The sequence below is a fragment of the Symphodus melops genome (assembly GCF_947650265.1).
Source record: "Symphodus melops genome assembly, chromosome: 22".
Lineage (NCBI taxonomy): Eukaryota > Metazoa > Chordata > Actinopteri > Labriformes > Labridae > Symphodus > Symphodus melops.
Window position 1 is genome coordinate 3,069,182 of NC_136712.1, and position 19,091 is coordinate 3,088,272.

Sequence of the window (19,091 nt, forward strand, 5' to 3'; positions counted from 1 at the left end):
TTTTGAAGATGGAAGATGTTTCTACTTGGCATGTCCTTGAGAGGTTCAAACACCAAGTGACTCCTGAATTGAATCAGTACAGACTTGCTGTCATTGCAGATTGCAGAAGGAGCATTTTCCCCGTTCATCGAGAAGATCGTCGGCCTCCGTTTGTGTCGTTTTGTCACCGTGTCACTGCACAGTCCAAGAGCCTGTGTGTTTGATTCTAATCAAAGTTGATTGAATGAATTGAAGCAGCACGTTCGAGCATTCAAATGTGCAACACCTCTTTGGGGAGGTACGACACCCACAGGCAGATGTTGTTCATTAGTAACTAGACTGAGAGGCCGAGGGACAAGCTGAACTTATCCATGTTTAACTTTTCTAAACATGATATTATGACATCATCAATTAATAAACGACCAATACATTAGAAATAAAATCTATGGCTTGATCGAGGGATAAAGCCTTTAGTTGTTTAAGTTGTTGCTGCAGACCAATTTTAAAAGTTCTTTGCTAAAAAATGTTTTATCTCCAGCCACCATTTTTCTTTTACTTGGACCTTTGTTGGACCTTTTTCTTACCACTCTTAAAGAAACGTGTTAATATGACACTTGAAAGCTCAACTATATGATGTTAAAGATGTGCTTTTTAACCTTCCCCTGCAGAAAGAATGAAGCCACTAGTGTGCATAGTTTTTATTCAACATCAGTTTATACAGGATCATTGAAAAACCGAATGAGTTAGCGTCCACTTCTCACTGAAGTCCTGCTACATTGAGACAAACATTACACCAAAGAGTCTGTCTGTGTGTGCTGCAGAGATAATGCAGACTCACTAATTGAGTGTTCTGGATGCAGCAGCCCAGAAGGCTAATGGAAGTTTTGGGGTAATAAGGCGGTGAATTGAACTGAAAGAAAGAGAAGGCCGCACAGCTGTTTGGAGACAAATCGCGACAACTGTCTGCAACAGCGGCGACACAGGAGAGCCTATAATGGCTTCTGTAATCAAGAAGGTGTTTTATTCCTGTAACAAAGGACGGTAAATATTGGAGAGGTTTGATTGGTGAGGATGTCTTTAAAAACATATTGTCTCTCTCTAAACATACATAACAAATAAAGGATATAAATAACTGTTGAAGTGCTTTGGCAGACAATGGCAACGGCAGGAACCGAGGAGGATAACAGAATGAATATTCAACAGTCGGGCCAAAATTAAAGATGCTTCAAAATGTCGCAAAAATGCAACCTGCTCCTGTTTTACCGAACCTGACTCATGCAGTGATGCTGCAAATAGTCTATAAATACCTGTAAACACAGATTAAAGATTTTAAAGCCGGTCACAGATGTCACATGTACGTGGATGTCATATATCTGTTCGAGCTATTTTAGTCTGATATCTCTGGTGCCAAGAGGTTCAGCGCTGGTGATCCCCTGAGTTTATCTCTGGTGACAACATTTGCATATTTAGGGAAACTCCGCCTAAACTACTGGATTAATTACCGTGATATTTGGCACAGAGATCCCTGCTATCCATGGAATACATGCTATTGAACTTGGCACCACGCTGAGCTTCATATTTTTTTTCTCTTTTTCGTTTTAAATTAAACATCTCCACATTAACTGGATGCATAGGCATTCAAATTGGGAACAGAGATCTCTTGAGCCCAGAGGACGAATACGAATAACTTTGGTGACCCCCCCCCTGACTTTTTCTTGAGAATCAGTCAGCACTGATATTTGCGTTTAAAGTGAAATGTCTCAGCTAATAAACAAATTAGCATTGCATTTGGAACACACACTCAAGTCTTTCCTCAGGATGAAATTTTAATAAATATATTCATCTCTTGACATTTTCTCAACTGACATATTCAGGTCAAATTTAGTTCATGAAGAAGAATCTGCAACAAAGTTCCCAAAAGCCTTGACTTCACTTCCTGTTCTACGCTAGTAATTAAACGTAAGCATGATGACGTGGGTAGCTCTAGAATAAATACTACATTATTAAAAAGTCATAGCATATAAGCATCCATTTTTAGATGGATTCTTGCAATAGCACCAAAAAGAAAGCCTGACTTTATGAAGATTTGGCTTTTTTGACTGAACCAGACGTTGCCAAATGTTGTTGCGCCTAAATTCGTCATAGCGCTGGTGTCTATATTGCGACACATCTGGGCAGGCTAGATACTAGATATTGCTATGTTGGCTATATTAGCAGTCAATTTCTGTCCTGTATATGTTTGGATGGCTGGTTTTCTTCTGAAACCGCAAGACCTTTTTGTTTCCCAAATGCATTAACTTTCTGAATGCATTATGCTAGCAGCTAACTACAAACCGCTGGCAGGTAGCACACCAAAAATGTCTTGGTGAAATGAGTGGTAAGCCCCCTCTAGCTTCCGGTACTGGTTGTATTGGCATGGCATGGAAAATTGGGGCAACATTCCCATCTTTAACAGGCTTTGTAGTTAGTGTGCTTGCAAGGTGAGATTCATAAGGGCTAAGTGCAACGGCACAGAGTAGCTAGCATACTGTAGCTGTAGCTGACACATATTTGTTTAACTCTCAAGTTAACTTGCACATTTTTCGTTGCTGCCTTGCAGTGTCAGTAAACATGTAAATGTCTTTTCAACATGTACTTTCCATTTGTTGCTTTGTTGTTTTAGTTAACGGCAGGACCAGTTGTTTCTTCATACTGTAAATGTGAAGCACGCAGAACTATAATACTCCCTTGACTGGAACATGACGGGTGCAGCTCTTTTTAAGCACATTTGACACAGTGGATAATCAAGACCGCACGTAGGAAAGTTATTTATTATACACTGCAGCAGTCTGCAGTATTATGCCTCTGCAGATCTCCATAGAAGAGCCATTAAGGTCCCTAAAAGAGCCATTAGACAAAATAAAGTGGCATCCATTTAGGAGTCTCCTCCTGTGAGTCGAAAGATGATGACAAAAGAACCGGGGAGAGAGTTTTTGTAATCTACTGCGGCACATCTACAGGCTGGAAATATCTGGAGGAACTAGGGACGATGAGATGAAATGAAGCTATGATTCAGCTGCCTGTTCATTGTTGAGAAGGGTCTTGTGTTTTTTTTTTCACTCTTTCCATCATAGCTGTTACTGAACTGGAGTTTTCTCTGGATCCCTGGGATTTGGGTTTTCTTGTGTTATTTCATCAGTTTTCCTCTCACTCATCATTGCAGGAGTGGACAGCCTCAGCAGACAGCCCTGATATGCTGGAAAGACAGAATCGTTATTGTTTGTGCAGCACCAGTATTGTCGATTATGATTCAGAAACACGGCAAAGACAAGCGCTTGATGTTAATAAACAGCTTTTTTTGTAATATTTTGCAGCATCTTGCATCATAAGACCTTTCATTTCATCTTTCAGTTAGAAATATATTTCTGGGAGGCCTGAGAGAACAAGACAATGACCGTGGTTTGACTCGGACTGGCCTTGATATGCAATGAATTCACTCGTAAAGAAGAAAAGAAGAGTTTTGGTTGAATTCCTTTAAAGTTTTTCAAGTGAATTTCGGCATGGAGTGTTTTTAATATTTAGGTAATTAATTATGTATTGCAGTAAAACAGATATGCGGTATGCTGCTGCTGCTGCCTCAAAATAGTTTTGCTTCCAACGTTATATTTTGTTGAAGTGGCGATTCTAATGAATCACAATGTTCAAGATGTTTCTGACAACTTTTTACGATTTTGCATAAAGATAATAAAGTACCGAAAGAAAAACCAGGTACCATGGGGTCACAGTAAATGCTAACCTTTAAGCACCTTTAGCTATCTTGACATCTCTCTACACATTATCAGAACAATAGGAGTTAAGGATAAATAAATCATTTGGTTAGCAGAAGAGGTTCTGAGTCAGTCAGCCAGCTCCGTTCTGTGCATGTCTCGTTTCCAAATAAAGTCACCAACGCAATCCATCATCGCATGTACACTGGAAGGAGACGGACACTATGAGCAGTACCTTTTTATATTTCACCTCACCATTAGTTTCATAGCTAAAGCAAATGGAGCTTTAACTGTTAGAGTCATTTACTCGGGTAATGGAGGATAATTTTAGCATATTCTTAGAACGTGTCATTGACCTCTCCTTTTCTTTCTTTTTTTTAATCAAAGATACGTTTATTTATCCGATGTCATCTTTTGCTGCTTTGCTCATTCCTGTGAGTATGTCTCTGATGCTCTCAGCTGCACTTCAAGGCAGTGCGTCACTCCTCGCTGCACTGATGTCCAGCGCTTCACGATGAATGAATCATCGTGCTGCAGTTGTAGCGTGGCGCTTTATTTGTTCTCTCGTGGGCTTCTTTTAAGCCTCACCTTCGCAGTTGCCTCTCCATGTTGCCTGGACTTATTCAGAAAAAAAAGTCACGTTATTTTGAGTTCAAACGAAGAGATAATAGATCCTTTGTGTCCATCTCCTCTTCTCTACACTCCACTGAGCTTTTCTTTTTTTTTAGCTGAAGGAGAGAAATACAGAAACAACAAAAAAACACATTAAGAGGTATTTTTATCCTTTTTTTTTAAATTTCTGTTTGACTAACGAATAGATGGTTTCACAGCCTCTGATCTGAGAGGAAGTTTGTAGAAATCATTAATTATTTAGTCATTTTTTGTTTTAAATGATTAAAAATGGCAGGCAAACTCCTTCACACTGTCTACGTTGAAAACAAACAACAACATTGGCAACATTTCGGTATAGGAACATTGCCAACGTACAATTAATTCCTTCCTCCCCTATCCACCCATAAAGAGATGTTTTCTGACATTATAAATCATTAAATTAACAGAGATTGTATAAAGTATCAAACATGTTTACAACTGCAGCAGATATTTGCACTTTTGTCACCTCTACATCGACCCGCTGTAAAAGTTGGACTTTTAAAGAAAACTTGGAAACCTAAAATTAGCTCCAGAACTTTATCTGTCAATGGGCCCCCTGTCTACTCAAACACAGACGGTTATCATTCCTTCCTTTTCATGTCCCATATTAAATGTGTCTGCTGGTGATTAATTTCCACTTGAGCAGCGCTGGTAAAACTATCTGCTGGTCCCATGTTGATGATGACATGTCCTGTAATTGACTGTGATTAATAGTCACCATAGAATTGCTAATGTGCCCCATAGGCAGAGCTCCGAGTCGGTCGTATTACCCAGTGATGATTAAACGTCCCTAGTTCTTCCCCAGGGAGCTATAGGCCATGACAGTGTGTCAGAGGACAGCAGAGGAATCTTCAATCTCCGTCCTCCATTGTAGGAACCCAACAATCGTCTCTCTGCTGTAATCTGCGGTCACATTAGGCTCAACTCACTTTGTCGGCTTGAATTACAGCCTTGTGGGCTAAATAGTACTCTGGTTCTCAAACACTTAAATCACATCTGGTCAAGTGTCTGTTCACTTAGATTTAACATGTGTGAGAATCAAATTCCTGGCCTGCAAATTTTTGATATTATTAATTAGAAACGGATAAAGTTTTGTTTTACTTAAATGAGCAACATGTAAGATATCTACTGAATGAAATCTTAAAAAGACTTTATAAACTCTGATCAGACATGAAGGAAGCATTCGATGTTGACGTGCCGGCTATGCAGCAGCTACATTCTGGTCCTGGATGGACTGGATTTGTTTGGACCAGAGAAGGTTGGCGGGTTTATGTCACCCCTAACACGGCCGTTTTGGACGCCCCTCGGTTTGCTCGATATGAGAGCAGTGATCAGGTCGAAGCAGCAGGTGTTGCAGCGATGGAAGCGGGCGAGAGAACTGGTTCGGATAGAAGTGATTGTACCCGACCTAAAGAGCCTCTGCATGTTTCTAATAAGCTCCAGCAGCAGAAACCTGCTCAAACCAGGATCAATATTAGAGAAGCTTTTGAAACATGGAGAGAGGTTAAAACGCAGAAAGGTTTAGCAGAGCTGGCTAAACACTGAAGCTACATTGTTTGCATAACTTTTTAGTGTCCCTTCTAAACAGAAAAGGTTTAAGGTTTTCTATTTACATTGGCATCATCCTACATTTAAAGACGCCTCTCCGAAGTATTGAGCCTTTTAAAAATAATATGACACTGAATTCTGCCGAACATCTCATACATCTGATTATCATTACAAATTTTGCTCTAATGATGCGTTCGGAGCAGCCTCCACGCTGAGTAGCTGCGCCAGATGAGTCCCCAGAATTTGCATTCAGATACTATCAGAACCTCCATTAATTATTTCAAATGCCTCTCGTATTATTCCACACATCAATGATAAGAAGACAAAATTAAACAGAGAGATCAAACTCTGCCCTGATTAGGTGACTCAATACACCAACATCCACCTCTCGTACGCTGACAACAAAATGCAACCTGTAGGCTAAAGGTTTCCTGCCTGATTTAAAACTGGCACAGTCCATAACATCTGGATGTTGAGTTCTTGGGAACAATTCAAAGTTTGTGATTATCCGTTTCCTCATGCAGCATGACCAAACCCAGCTCCGGGTAGTGGTAGTTGAGTTTGCATCGACTCCTGTGATTAAAAAACGAAGCTAATGCTAAAAGCGAGCGATTGATCATTTCTGTATGACTGTAAAATCTTCTGAGGGGTCTTACGACTGTCGTCACGGAGACAAAAGGTACCACTTTGACATGTGCTGTTATGAAAAAGTGCAGATGCCGCCCACAACCTGAAGATTTGTGTTGCAAGCGGCTATTTCTTTGCAAAAACATGATGGGCCACTTTGAACAGCTTAATCATGCATAAAAGATACGGTATTATACTGATAGATAATTAACATTGTGCTGGTGCTGGTTTGATTTAAAAGAATGAGAAATTAAAGACGAGAGACCAGCGAAGGTGGGAAATGCAACTCAAGCCGAATTTGTCCCAGGCTGTGGTTCTTTACATGCATCATTGTTACCGCAAGCTGAGAGTTAAAAACTGTTGCACATTATAAAATCCTGCTGCAATACACAGCTGCACAGCATGTTTTGCCATGAAGTGGTTACAGGTTGTTTTCTCTGAGATCGTCACTCGGTCCTTATCCCCAAAGTACAAAACAAACACAGATCAAGGCTCACTGATGTGGGGAATGGCAGCATGGCATGATGCTGCCTGCAAATAACAAGAAAAACAAGTCAAGATCTCAAAAAGGGAAGAACCAGAAATGACTCGGTTATCACAGGAAATTAAGTAAATCAAACCTTCGAGACTGAATATTCATTCAAAGAAAATGTGGATGTGCTTTAACTCGTTCCATTATCGTGTCTGTGTGCCTTATGTACGAATGTGTGACTACGTATTTAATTGCTTCCCGACACATTTTATTGGACTAATAGTTTGTTTTGAATCCTTTAGGGTGTTTTTGCATCTGTATTCCAATTATAACTCATCACTGCTTAATATCTCTCCATCAAAGTGAACACATTGTTCGAGGCACATTAAATCAAAGCAGCTCCCTCGAGGCTTCACCTTAACACAACAACAACAAAAAAAAACCTCTCCTGATTCCACACTTGCTGGAGATACATTTATAGATCAAAAAAGTACATACTGTGCCGTGAAGCTGGTTACAAAAGCATCTGTACACTCTAATGACATCAAGTGGAGTAAACAACCATTAAAGCTTCAGTTGTTGAGGTGTTGACACGAGGAAGGTGCAATTAATGTGCAGCAGGAGTTGTGAAGTGTTTTCTTGCGTTAGAGACAGAACGCAACTGTCATCACTTCGCAGGTGGAAATGATCAGCTGTATCAAACATCGAGCTTACAAAAGCATATTAGTATTCATTTTAAAGCAAGTTGAAGAAGACGAGCCCTGTGCACGACCTCTTACTGTGTAGACGGATCAGAATCCGGTCTGGTCCGATCTGCCCCTTCCTGATTGGCCTGGTCTGGTGCACATTGGTTTCTATGGTAACAGATGACGCCCAGGAAATGCGACGGCATATTGGATGACCGAGAAGTCTATTTCTGACACGAACGATCTCGTGGAGCCGTCCGTCCACGAGATTTGTTTTTCTTCGTTTGTTTGGATTCTTGCTGTTTTCTGCACTCAAAGTTAAATTCCGGCTCACTGGATCGACGTCGTCTACGTACGTCGACGTTTAGCTCTGAGCATCGTTGTACGAAGGTACAGCCTCGCTGCTGCTTTTCTGCCTGCAGCCTTCAGTCTTTTCTTTAGTTTGAAAGGAGTCAGAGGTGAACAGAGTAACTTTTTTTTCTTTAATAACTCGTCACATAAAAATGATTAGCTCCATGAAAACATTAAACTACCCTCGCCTTAAATTGTTTCGCTTGCATGGGTTGTGCACTGTCGCAGTGATTGTAATGCAGCTGCTGTTTGACAGAATGGAAAGTGTTGACATCTCATTATAGCAGCAACTTTTCACTCTGCTGTTTTCTTTCTTTCGCTCTGTCTCTGGGAGTAGGGAACAAAGTTTCGGCCTGTAATGAGTCTTTCAAAGAGGGGAAGTCTTGGCTTGGAGAGAGGGAGACACTAAGCTGTCCCCTGTGATTAATTCAAATGAGATGAAGCATGAAGCCCACAGGAGTGTTGCTTGGATAATTAGAGGAAGATGGAGACGGGATCAAATGTTGTCCTGCTTAAAAAAAAATAAAATTAAAAGAACAATTAATGAAGGTGAAGAACGCAGGTTGATCAGCTCAGAGCTCAGAGGGACAGCTGTGTTGTATTTTGTGGCTTCCTCGACGGTTTTTGTGGTTCAGCACTCGATGTAGTGTTATTATTTATGGATGTGGTGTTGCAGCTCTGAAGACCTACAGGGAGCGTTGACAGTTCTGGGAGTTTAGTGGTTCCCCGTTGTCTGTTTTATGGTTTGCATAGACCGTTTCACACTGAGCCGAGGGTTTCACTATGTGGATGCATATTTCACTCCTCTTAAGTTTGTCTGAGTGTCTTTCCCTTGGTGTCATTTTTCTCTTAATATTCAGGCCACCAGCCCACTGCGTAAACACACTGAGGAGCACGGGGATCTCCTAAGTACCAGGAGTATAAAAAGTCTTCGCCGCTGAACGCTGAATGCATCCACCTGATTACGGTTTGAAGTACAATGACGACTGAACGTGCATAGCAAACAGTCTGCAGAGTCAAAGGAGCATGATTAGTCATTTTACATCTGAAGAGCTGCAAGTGTTGATGTCGAAAATAATTGATTTCTTTTCGCAACACATTGATTTGCATTTCTCCTGAGCTCAAATAAAACATCTCAAGGTGTTTTTTTTTTGTTTGTTTTTAAATCAGGTTTGAACTCAACAAATCAGTCGATTCTAACAAAGAGAACCTGCTCTCCCAATGTTTCACACACAGGCCACTAACACACATTCTGTAGTCGTGCAATAATGGGGAGGTGATCAGTGAGGGGCTGCACATGTTAGAGCAGTTAAAGGGGTCGGTGCCTTGTTCAAGGGCACCTCAGCAGTGTTCGGGAAGTGAGCTGGCACCTCTCCAGCAACCTGTCCAAATTGAACATTTCGGTCCGAACTGGGAGTTGAGCCAGCATATCCCCTGATCCCCAACCGAAGTGCTTACAGACTGAACTACCGCCGCACCCGGAGAAACCCTGAACCCCTTCTCCTGACTGAGCCTCTCAATGAGCTGCCTCCTGCCGCGTCTGATTACTTGCTCTAAAACACCGCATCTCATCATGTTGTCTGTGACTTCGAACCTGGAGATGGAGACTAATCAGGTCGGCCATCTTTGGATAAAATAATAAAATCTGAGCTAGAGGGCCCTGATTTACCGTGTTTTCTGTTGTTTTTGGATGCGTTTAATCTTTGATAACTGATTATGAGTCTCCCAGGAGCCCGGAGAGCAAACTGAGCTGTGAGCGCCGTCTCTGTTTATGTCTGGCTTCCTGTGAACTCTGTCAGGGGCCTTCAGTCTGACAGATGGGGAACCTTGGGCGCACATACACACACACACACACACACACACACACACACCGTGTCATTCTGTAGAAGGAGGTGAGGTTTCGAGACAGGCCAGCTTTCCTCACACCGGGTATTTTTGGATCAAACAATCAAACGGGATCAAACAAGAAGTGTGTGCTGAGCTGCGGCGTGTTTACCATCGAGCTTCACTTTCACAAATAATGATTTATTCACGTCTTTATAAAGTATCCGGGAAGAAAGTGCATTGACTCACGCATTTTTTTCCCGTCTTAACTCGGTCCAAATCTCCTTTAAGCCTAAAACTTCAAGCGTTCCAGTAAACCAAGTAAATAATTAGATCAATGGGGATATTAATTTTTGAGAGAAATGGACCCTGCAGGCTCACACTGCACTATTTCCTCTGAGAGCACCATCGTTATTCTTAAATGCATCTCTAATGACTTCATCGACAAGCTGCAGTGAAGCTGCCAAAAACCCCGAACCAGAGAATTATGACTCTGAAATGTCAGCTCTGAATATCTTTCTCTGTGGTACAAAATGTCATACTGCGTTCAGACATGGTTTGAACTACGTTGGAGAGAGAGAGAGAGAGAGAGAGAGAGAGAGAGAGAGAGAGAGAGAGAGAGAGAGAGAGCTTGAATAAAGGTTTACTTCATGAATGAACTCAAATGTTTGAGCGAAACTACACACACACGTCTTTTTGTTACATAAGAGGACACTGCATTCCCTCTCAGGAGAGTCCTTGTCTGTTCCAGGAATACAAAGAGTAAATATGATCATTGAACACATGTAGTGCAGGGAATCATTGGGTGGCCCACGATTCATTGCAATTTCAATTAATTGCTTTTTAAACTTATATTTCATATATTGGTGATTGCTTTCCTTATTTTATTTAAGTACTTGTTATTTTAGCCTTGTTATTTCTTTTGCACCAATACAACAAGACAAATTCCTCATATACTGTATGTGAATGTTCTGATACAGAATCTAATTTCGATTCTACACGATTCATTGGTTCAAAGTCTGTTTTTGTACAAACTTCAGGATCTCCTCATCTGTGAGGCTGAATTTACTTGCTGCTCCATTTGGCCTTCTGCTGAGTCAAAGAGCGAGCCTTAGCACTTCGCAGGGAGTGACTGATTATCCTCCCAAAAAGTTATGAATCTCTTTAAAATCTCAGACGATACGAATCGCGATTTTTACATGACTTGATTTTTTTTTTCCAATCCCTACATATATATCTGTATTGTTTCTCTTCTTTCACATCCGGGTATTTTAGCCTACTTTCTGACCGCGCTCATAAGGAAACAAATTCCACTAAACCCAGGGTTGTTTGTTGACCAATCAAACTTTCATTCGTGGGATTCGTATTTTACCTTCTGTAAAATAGGAACCTTTTAAAATTAGAATTTTAGATATTTAATACCTCTGTGTCACATCTGTCTGACTATGAAGCCTAAGCAAGGAGAAGGTTACATGCTAGCTACTGTAAACATGTTTGTCGTATTAATGCTAAGCTAAGCTGGATGTAACTTTATTACACTTTGCACACACACATGCACACTGGTCAGTAATCGTAGTTTCCTTCTATTCTCTCTGTGATTATAAAAGGAAACTAAAATAAAAGAATAAGACAGAAATGAAAGCCAGCGATGAGCTGAGGATAGAACAAGAGCTCAGACTCCTAAATGGTTTACTGACACAGGCTCGGCGTGTAAGATTTAATTTCAAGGCAGCGATTTCCCACTCTGCGAGGATTGTGTGGGCATGTGTGTGACTAAATGAACGATGAATCAAAGGGAGTGAGGCTCTACTTTCTCCCAGAAGTGCTGCTCGTACTAACATGTCGAAGGAGTGGTGCAGAAATTCAATTTGTGAACTGGGAGTAAAGCGTAGGACTTTTTAATAGTGACTAGATCTTCCCTCGCTGTACTACGATTTGTTTTTATCTTATCTCTATGTGTCATGTTTTATTCCAATGCTCTTATAATTGTATCAAATCGCAACGTTAAAATACACATTTCTTTCTCCAGGTGATCTGGTGGCTCGGGCCATGCACCACCTGCAGCCGCTGCACATCAAAAACCCAAGCAATGGGACTCCAGTCCACCAGAAGACCATCACAACAGTCCACTGGGAGCCCGAGGCCCTGTACACCCTGTGTTACTTCATGCACTGCCCACAAATGGAGTGGGAGAACCCCAACATTGAGCCCTCTAAAGTCACCTTACAGACCGAGAGGTGAGTCCTGGAGATCAGCCAATCAAGGAGAAGTTTGCAGAAAGATGTGGTTAAATTGTGTATGACGACCACAAGTCTATTCCAGTGTTTATTTTGGACCCCCTTGTTAGAAATGTTTCGATATCATAATATAATGGACAGGCTACCATTAGCTCGTTAGCACATCTGTTGTGCTTCACTAACACACACAGCACGCCCCTCCACTCTCATGCTCCTATTTTCAACCAGCAGTCAGGTCTTCCAGTGGAAGAACATAATATAACACACACAGTGGCTTATATTCAATGGAGAACACCTTATCCTTATAAAATCAGGGATAATGTAATGGAGGGTGCTCCAATGTTACTTTCCCTTGGAGAAGTTTTATCATCATTAGAGGCTAAAAAAAAAAAAAAAAATGAAAAATATGTTTTTCTTTGCCTGGAAGTTTTCTTTTGCATCACATGAAGAAAACTTTCAAGCAAAGAAAAACATATTTTTCTCGTCTCAGGGGAAAATGAGGGTTGGATTCATGACCATTCAACACTACTATCATGTTTCTAATGATACACAGCTTCATGCAAATGGGTGAAGTTTGTGTGAACAACACAAAGAATTAGACACATCAAGGATACACTTGGCCTATGAGCACAGGCCTACAGTGACTCATGATGTGTAGACAATACTAGATCTTATTCATTGTCTGTGGGAGTCTTTGATATCAGTCAGTTGTTTACTCTATACACTGTGATCTATGGTTTTATGGCGCCGTCCACTCGTGAAGCTTTGAACCAAACAGCAAAGAGGATTTCTATCCCTGAGAAATGTTTGCAACGAGTTCAAATCAAATCTTCATAAAAATACGTCGATTCTGACACTTAGAAACTCAGACTCATAAAGCATCACGTCCAGTGAGCACAAACTCCATACAAGTCGCTCTCCCTCTTCATCAGTAAACACACATTTATCCTTTCACATCTCCTCCGCCAGTTAGTGGCACTCACAAGGTAGAGTAACATCGAGTGTTGTAAAGGTTAGAGCGGACAGTCCCACTTTCTTGCATGAGTTTTTCGCTCGACCAGCACTCCTGTAAGATGCTGCGTTGGCCGGTTAGCGCCGACGCTTCCCAGGACGTCGAGGAGATTGACGGCGAGCAGGGGGGACTTCACTCGGATGGACGGATGGACAGATTTCCCAGCGTCTTCATCAGACTTGGAGGGTATAAAACTCCATCCTGGCAACTCAGGGGAGCCCTGGGAATGTCAGGCAGAGTGGCATGTCAGCAGGCTCACGAGTCCCTGGAGAAGGAAAAATCTCTACTTAGCATTCTGGTGGAAAGGTTGAAGACGAGTAAAGACCGCCTGAATATCACAGCAGGATGAGAGCGAGGCAGAATATGATCACATGAGATGAGATAATCTTTAAGGATTGTTTGGGAAAGCTTCAGGTAAGCCTTGTGTAAGTCAAATTATTAAAGGGGAGTCAAAAGCTGAACTAAACCTGAGCTTTAATTATCTGTAAGATGTCAAATTGGCTTCGGAAGAAAAACATTGGCTCCAAACGTTTGAGTTCATAAGAATGCTAGGACACCACAGGGCGGCATGGGCCCCACATGAAATCAGATGGGCCAACCCATAAACTACAGCAGGAGCGTCGAAGTAGGTATAAAAAGCGGCTTTAGAATTTGTAAATTAATTCTGTGTGTGCACCTTCAAGGACACCTGTGCTGAGTCAGCGCCTGCAGAACTGCATTAGATGATGGTTTATGATGCATGTTTAGTCGAAGTTTACTCCCCAATAGGAGTATGTGGAAGCTGCTGGGTTTAGTGTCTGTCTGACGGCGGATTGATCGCTAACACTACCCTCACTGTTTTCATTCCACGCCTGGGCCTCCTTCTTTCTCTAACCAGAAGCAGTATATATGTCTTACAGGAAGCTCGCTTCGAGTAAAAGAGGGGGTTTCTAAATTGTCACATTAGTCAACTAAATGCGAAACAGCTTGGAAACTCTTGACAGAGTTCATATCTTTGGCAGGCTGTAGGTGTAAGGAAAAGGAGAGCTCTGGAAACTGATCCAACTCGTAGACGCAGTTTGTCAATATCTTAAAGCCCTAATTAAAAATGCAGTAACAGTAAATTTACAGAAAGACAAGGAAGCTGCTGAAAGGGCAAACTCCCAAATGGTTTGTCTGTTTGAAATGTATTTTGGGAGAGATTATGGTTGCCAGAGGGTTATGAGGGGAAAAGCTCCACGGGGGCTTTTACTGATGGATTCATAATATGATTAAACTAACTATAACATGAATCTGCCCCGTTGCATTTGTTGTTCTGATGTGCATCTGAGACTGCTTCATGGTTTTAGTAGCCTTTAAGAAAAACATCTTATTTAATCATCCTTCAACGTAAGGTTTGCTGATTCAGAATCATTACTAACAGGACAATAAGTTATGTGTCTTTTAGAAAAAGATTTTTTTTTTTTTTTTTTCAAAGCACAGAACAGTTGAGGTTATAATGAGTGCACATCCATAATGTCTAACATGTAATTATAGCCATGTGAAAAGAAACTTTCAAGTGTTTTTCATCTGCCATTTACCTTCTTTGAGGGCCAGCTCCGAGTCCCAGAATATAATTACTGAATGGAAAGGGGTTTTCTGAAGGGTGACTGCTAATGGATAGATTATGGACTCAGGGCTATATGTAAGACCATGTATTTAATGTAGGTTGTTTTTTTGTGTCATTAAAACATGGACTGTGGTGAAATTAAATATATAAAAACAGCCTATAAGACAGTTTTTCTACCAAATATGCCAATAAATGTTGATATAAAAGTATTGACATTTTTTTAAAGGTAAACAAATGTAATGTTCAAGAACAGCAGCTAGCGCCTGTCTGGTAGTCGCAGCTAAAGTAAAAAAAAAAGCAAAATTAAGACCTGGTCGCAAGAGACTACAAAAAGCAGTCTAAACTCTTATCTGGACGTTGTGCTAGTAAAGCACGTCTTTGGAGCGCTAGCAACTAGACTCCTAAGTTTTACTCTTACATTTCAGTTCAAGCTTGTGGATTGATATATATATGGGGGGGGGGGGGGTTAAATATCTGATAAATGGCTGACCTGATTTTTGCTTCTGCTGCACTCTCGGTTAAAAAGATAAACAGCAGAGAGGAGAATATAAAAGTCTGTATGTGTTTATGTGAAAGAGAGGGATGAGGTGATTTAATAGTGATGTGATTAGACTCCAAATACACATACACATACACACACACACACACACACACACACACACACACACACACACACACACACACACACACACCAGTCCTGGAAATAAATGATGAAATATGAACTTGTCAGACAGGCGAGACCCATTACTGATTTTGATTAAAGAAGGTAATAACCGTATTTGGGAAGGTTGCAACATCTTTCTGTTTTGGACCACCAGGGTTATAAATAATGAATATTGATTTCATGTAACTTCCTCTTCGCTTATATGAGAGGGAATCTTTAATAAGAAAGTTTGTGGCTGTCTGTGTCGGATCAGAGTCTCTATATTTGGTGATTTATTTGATAGGGGAATATGGAGACTGAGCATGTTTGGAAAACATGATGTGATATTCTCAGCTCAGTAAAATATGAAAGGTCACAGTAATCATGAAGAATATGTAACTTACATCTACATTTACATCTAATTAACTTGATAAACTTTTATGTCTTGCTAATAAAAGCCTCTGTGATTAGAATATTTCTTAAAATCATGACATTTATCTTCAATCAAAGTAAACAAACATCTAAAGTTTGAACATACGAGGATCATCTCCTTCATCAGTACTGTTTCATTCAGACTTGATTGACATCCACTTGACAACCCAAACCCCAAACTGTCATCAGATTCTGATTTAAGTGTTGCTAAATCCATACTGCTAAATGCAGGAAAAAAACAAAGAAGCCCCGGCTGCTTCAAACAACCAAGAAAAGCAAAGTGAAAAAGACTAGAAATACTGTGAGATGTCATATGAGATAACTAAACCTGTCCTGATAGAAATGTCAGATCCGATCAATTTGAATAAGAAGGGACAGTTCAGGAAATGTCACTTTATTTATTTATTTTTTATTTGGTGAAATCCCTTTGTAGTCCCGTACCTGTCAAATTAGTTTGAAGCCATTCAAATGTGTGTGGTTTTTTAGCTAGCATATGTTTGTCCCCCCCTTTAGGCCATTCCTGGTACTGCCTCCGCTGATGGAGTGGATCCGGGTGGCGGTTGCCCACACAGAGCATCGGCGAAGCTTCTCTGTCGACAGCGATGATGTGAGACAGGCGGCCAGGCTGCTGCTCCCCGGAGTGGACTGTGAACCACGACAGATAAAGTAAGACTATGATGATTATAACAAAGTTTAACCACAACAACACGGTCAAATGAGATCTGAGTCAATCCCACTGACACTTCACCCACTGAAGATGATATATCAGAATAATACAGACGGTGGTCATTCACCAGCTTCTCTTCTTTCTCCGGCCTCTCACTCCCACATGTTTAGTAAAATTAGTTGACTCCACCAGAAGGGGAGGGGCTTTACCCGAGAGGGCGTGTCTTAAGAACAACTTGATAACCGGCGAAAACAAGGTCATGAGCTAATTAGTGTCAGTATTATACGTTGCCTTTTCTGATGTTGAAGTGTTAGACTTTAGTTTCTAAATTCTAGCTTTAAGCTAACATCAGATTAGACTGAAATATCATTTAGATCTGCAGGTTGACATTTTCAGTTAAACATTTTTAAACTGGCTCCTGATGTGATAAATTCATTTTTTTATTTGTTTGAGTTGTGTGCTATTTTGTCCCTTGAGGCGATCTGTAGTAAGGCCTCACAAAAGCCACACCCACTTTGTGACATCAAACATTTCACTTTGTATTGTAATTATAATTGAAATTGTAATTTTATAATTGTAAATGCTTAAATATTGTGGTCAAAATGAAGTTTCCACTCAGAGTTTTGAGCATTACACTCGTTTTGTCAAAATCAAAAGTTTTTCTCCCGATATTTTGTAATAACTTCGTCTCTCTTTCATGGACTGCAGTAACCGATCTGTTGGTGTTATGACTCAGGGATAAATCTTCTCTCTGCATGTTTCAGTCCTGTCCCCCCCCCCCCTTTCTCCTCTCACCTTCACAAACGCTCCAGCTCAGTCACAAAGCCGCGCACAATACTTGTCATCCAGCGGCTCAGTCAGTGATTTTCTGTCGGTGTCAGTGGGTTAAGAGTTTTATCACATTTCATATAAGGCCGACTTGCAGAGAAATCAAATACTTAAAAATGTTAGAGTGGTGAATTGCCAATTAATTCCTTACATATGTCAGATAAAATTGTCACTTAACTTTGGACAAACGTCAAGAAAAAAAAAGGTTCCTCTTTGACCCCGCAGAAGCGTCAGCGGTGACAGCTGCTCGCAGCGTGGATTAAGAGGCTTTACAGAAGACATGTGGGTTATTATGAGTCATTGCAAAATCCTCACCTGGAGAAAAGCTACTTTAAGAAATGCAGAAGTTACAGATGCATGAAAAAGAAAAAAGTTCATTTGGGTCTAGTTGTCAGGAAAAGCGCATTTTTAACCCGTCTAGATCACATCTTCGGTCAAAATGTGCACAAGTTGAACAACTGATATGAAAAAAATCCATGTCTTCTTTCTCCAAAGCAATATACAAGGCGCATCTTGAATTTCCCTTGGGATCAATAAAGTATCTATCTATCTACCTATCTATCTATCGCACTAAAAGAGCTGTTCGGTAGGTCTAAACAGACATGCATCTATACGTTTGCTGCTTTCTTAGATGTGCAGTGAGGTGAATCTGTTTCCTCTGACTCACTGTCCTGGATCTGCTGTTTCCATCTGCAGAGCCGAGGATTGTTTCTGTGCCACCAGAAAACTGGACGCGGCGTCCACCGAGGCAAAATTCCTGCAGGATCTGGGCTTCAGGATGCTGAACTGCGGCCGGACGGACCTGGTGAAGCAGGCGGTGAACCTGCTGGGCCCTGACGGCATCAACAGCATGAGCGAGCAGGTCCGAGGCTTCACACACACTCCCACGTGTAAACGTCATTCACTACACACACCTACTCAGGAACAGTGCTGCAGACACAATGAGGAGTGAAAGGATTACCTGGCTCTGTGTCCTGTTCACACACACGCTGGGCGCAGGCTGCTCCCGATGAGTCACGCAGCCATGACACAGCTGCTTAAAAAAATTACAAAAAAAGTCTGTTCCATGAGCAGCTAAAAAATCCTCCTTTAATTTGAGAAAAAGAAACTGCCTGACTACAAACCTGCTTTCAGATTTAAAAGGGTTTAGCTTGAATTTTTAATATCACAGCATTATTATATCCAAGTCTGAACATCAATTTAGATTTTTTTTTTTGCCTTTCACAGTGAATACAAATATCTGTTATTCCTTGGGCTGCTAAGTGGAAGCTAATAGCGATATCTGATTTTTCTGAGTCGGAAAGATGTGCTGAGTTTGAGCTCAATTCAGTCTGGGCCGTCTCCACTCTGATTCACAAAAAAAAAAATTATACAAAGCTTCTTTTTTTTTTTCTTTTTAAATGTTTGATTGAGCAAAATGTAATAACACAAATGCAGGACGATGCAAAACATCGAAAGTGTGTTTTTGTAAGACGACAAGCGAAAAAGATGGAGAACAAAGAAAATCTTTATTTTTCTGAAACAATCAGGTTTCATGTGATCCACACTTCGATTTAATTCATTTTATTTAGGAAGGAGACAATGCAAAGTAATAAGACACATGATATGATTATACATGGGGAAAAATACCAGAATAAGCCAAAATGCCGCCTCCTGACAGTTTGATTCATTCCTCAATAGATCAGATTATTTGACTGGTACAGACATAAATCGGTCTCCAGTATTTACAGCTCCTTGCAGGTCTCTATTGATTGAGGCGTTTCCTCCTGTAAACAATAAACCAGGATGTCATGTTGAAGG

The 19,091-nt window shown here is 40.8% G+C and overlaps 1 protein-coding gene across 2 annotated transcripts in view; it reads left to right on the forward strand.

Moving 5' to 3' along the window:
• LOC306817795 (ankyrin repeat and BTB/POZ domain-containing protein 3-A) overlaps window positions 1-19,091 on the forward strand; it is a 156,101-nt gene that overhangs the window by 117,296 nt on the left and 19,714 nt on the right. For both annotated transcript variants that reach the window (XM_079334989.1, XM_079334990.1), the window contains exons 3-5: window positions 11,914-12,121; window positions 16,310-16,462; window positions 17,988-18,153. In XM_079334989.1, the coding sequence (XP_079191115.1) occupies window positions 11,914-12,121; window positions 16,310-16,462; window positions 17,988-18,153 (527 nt within the window). The remainder of the gene's footprint in view (window positions 1-11,913; window positions 12,122-16,309; window positions 16,463-17,987; window positions 18,154-19,091) is intronic.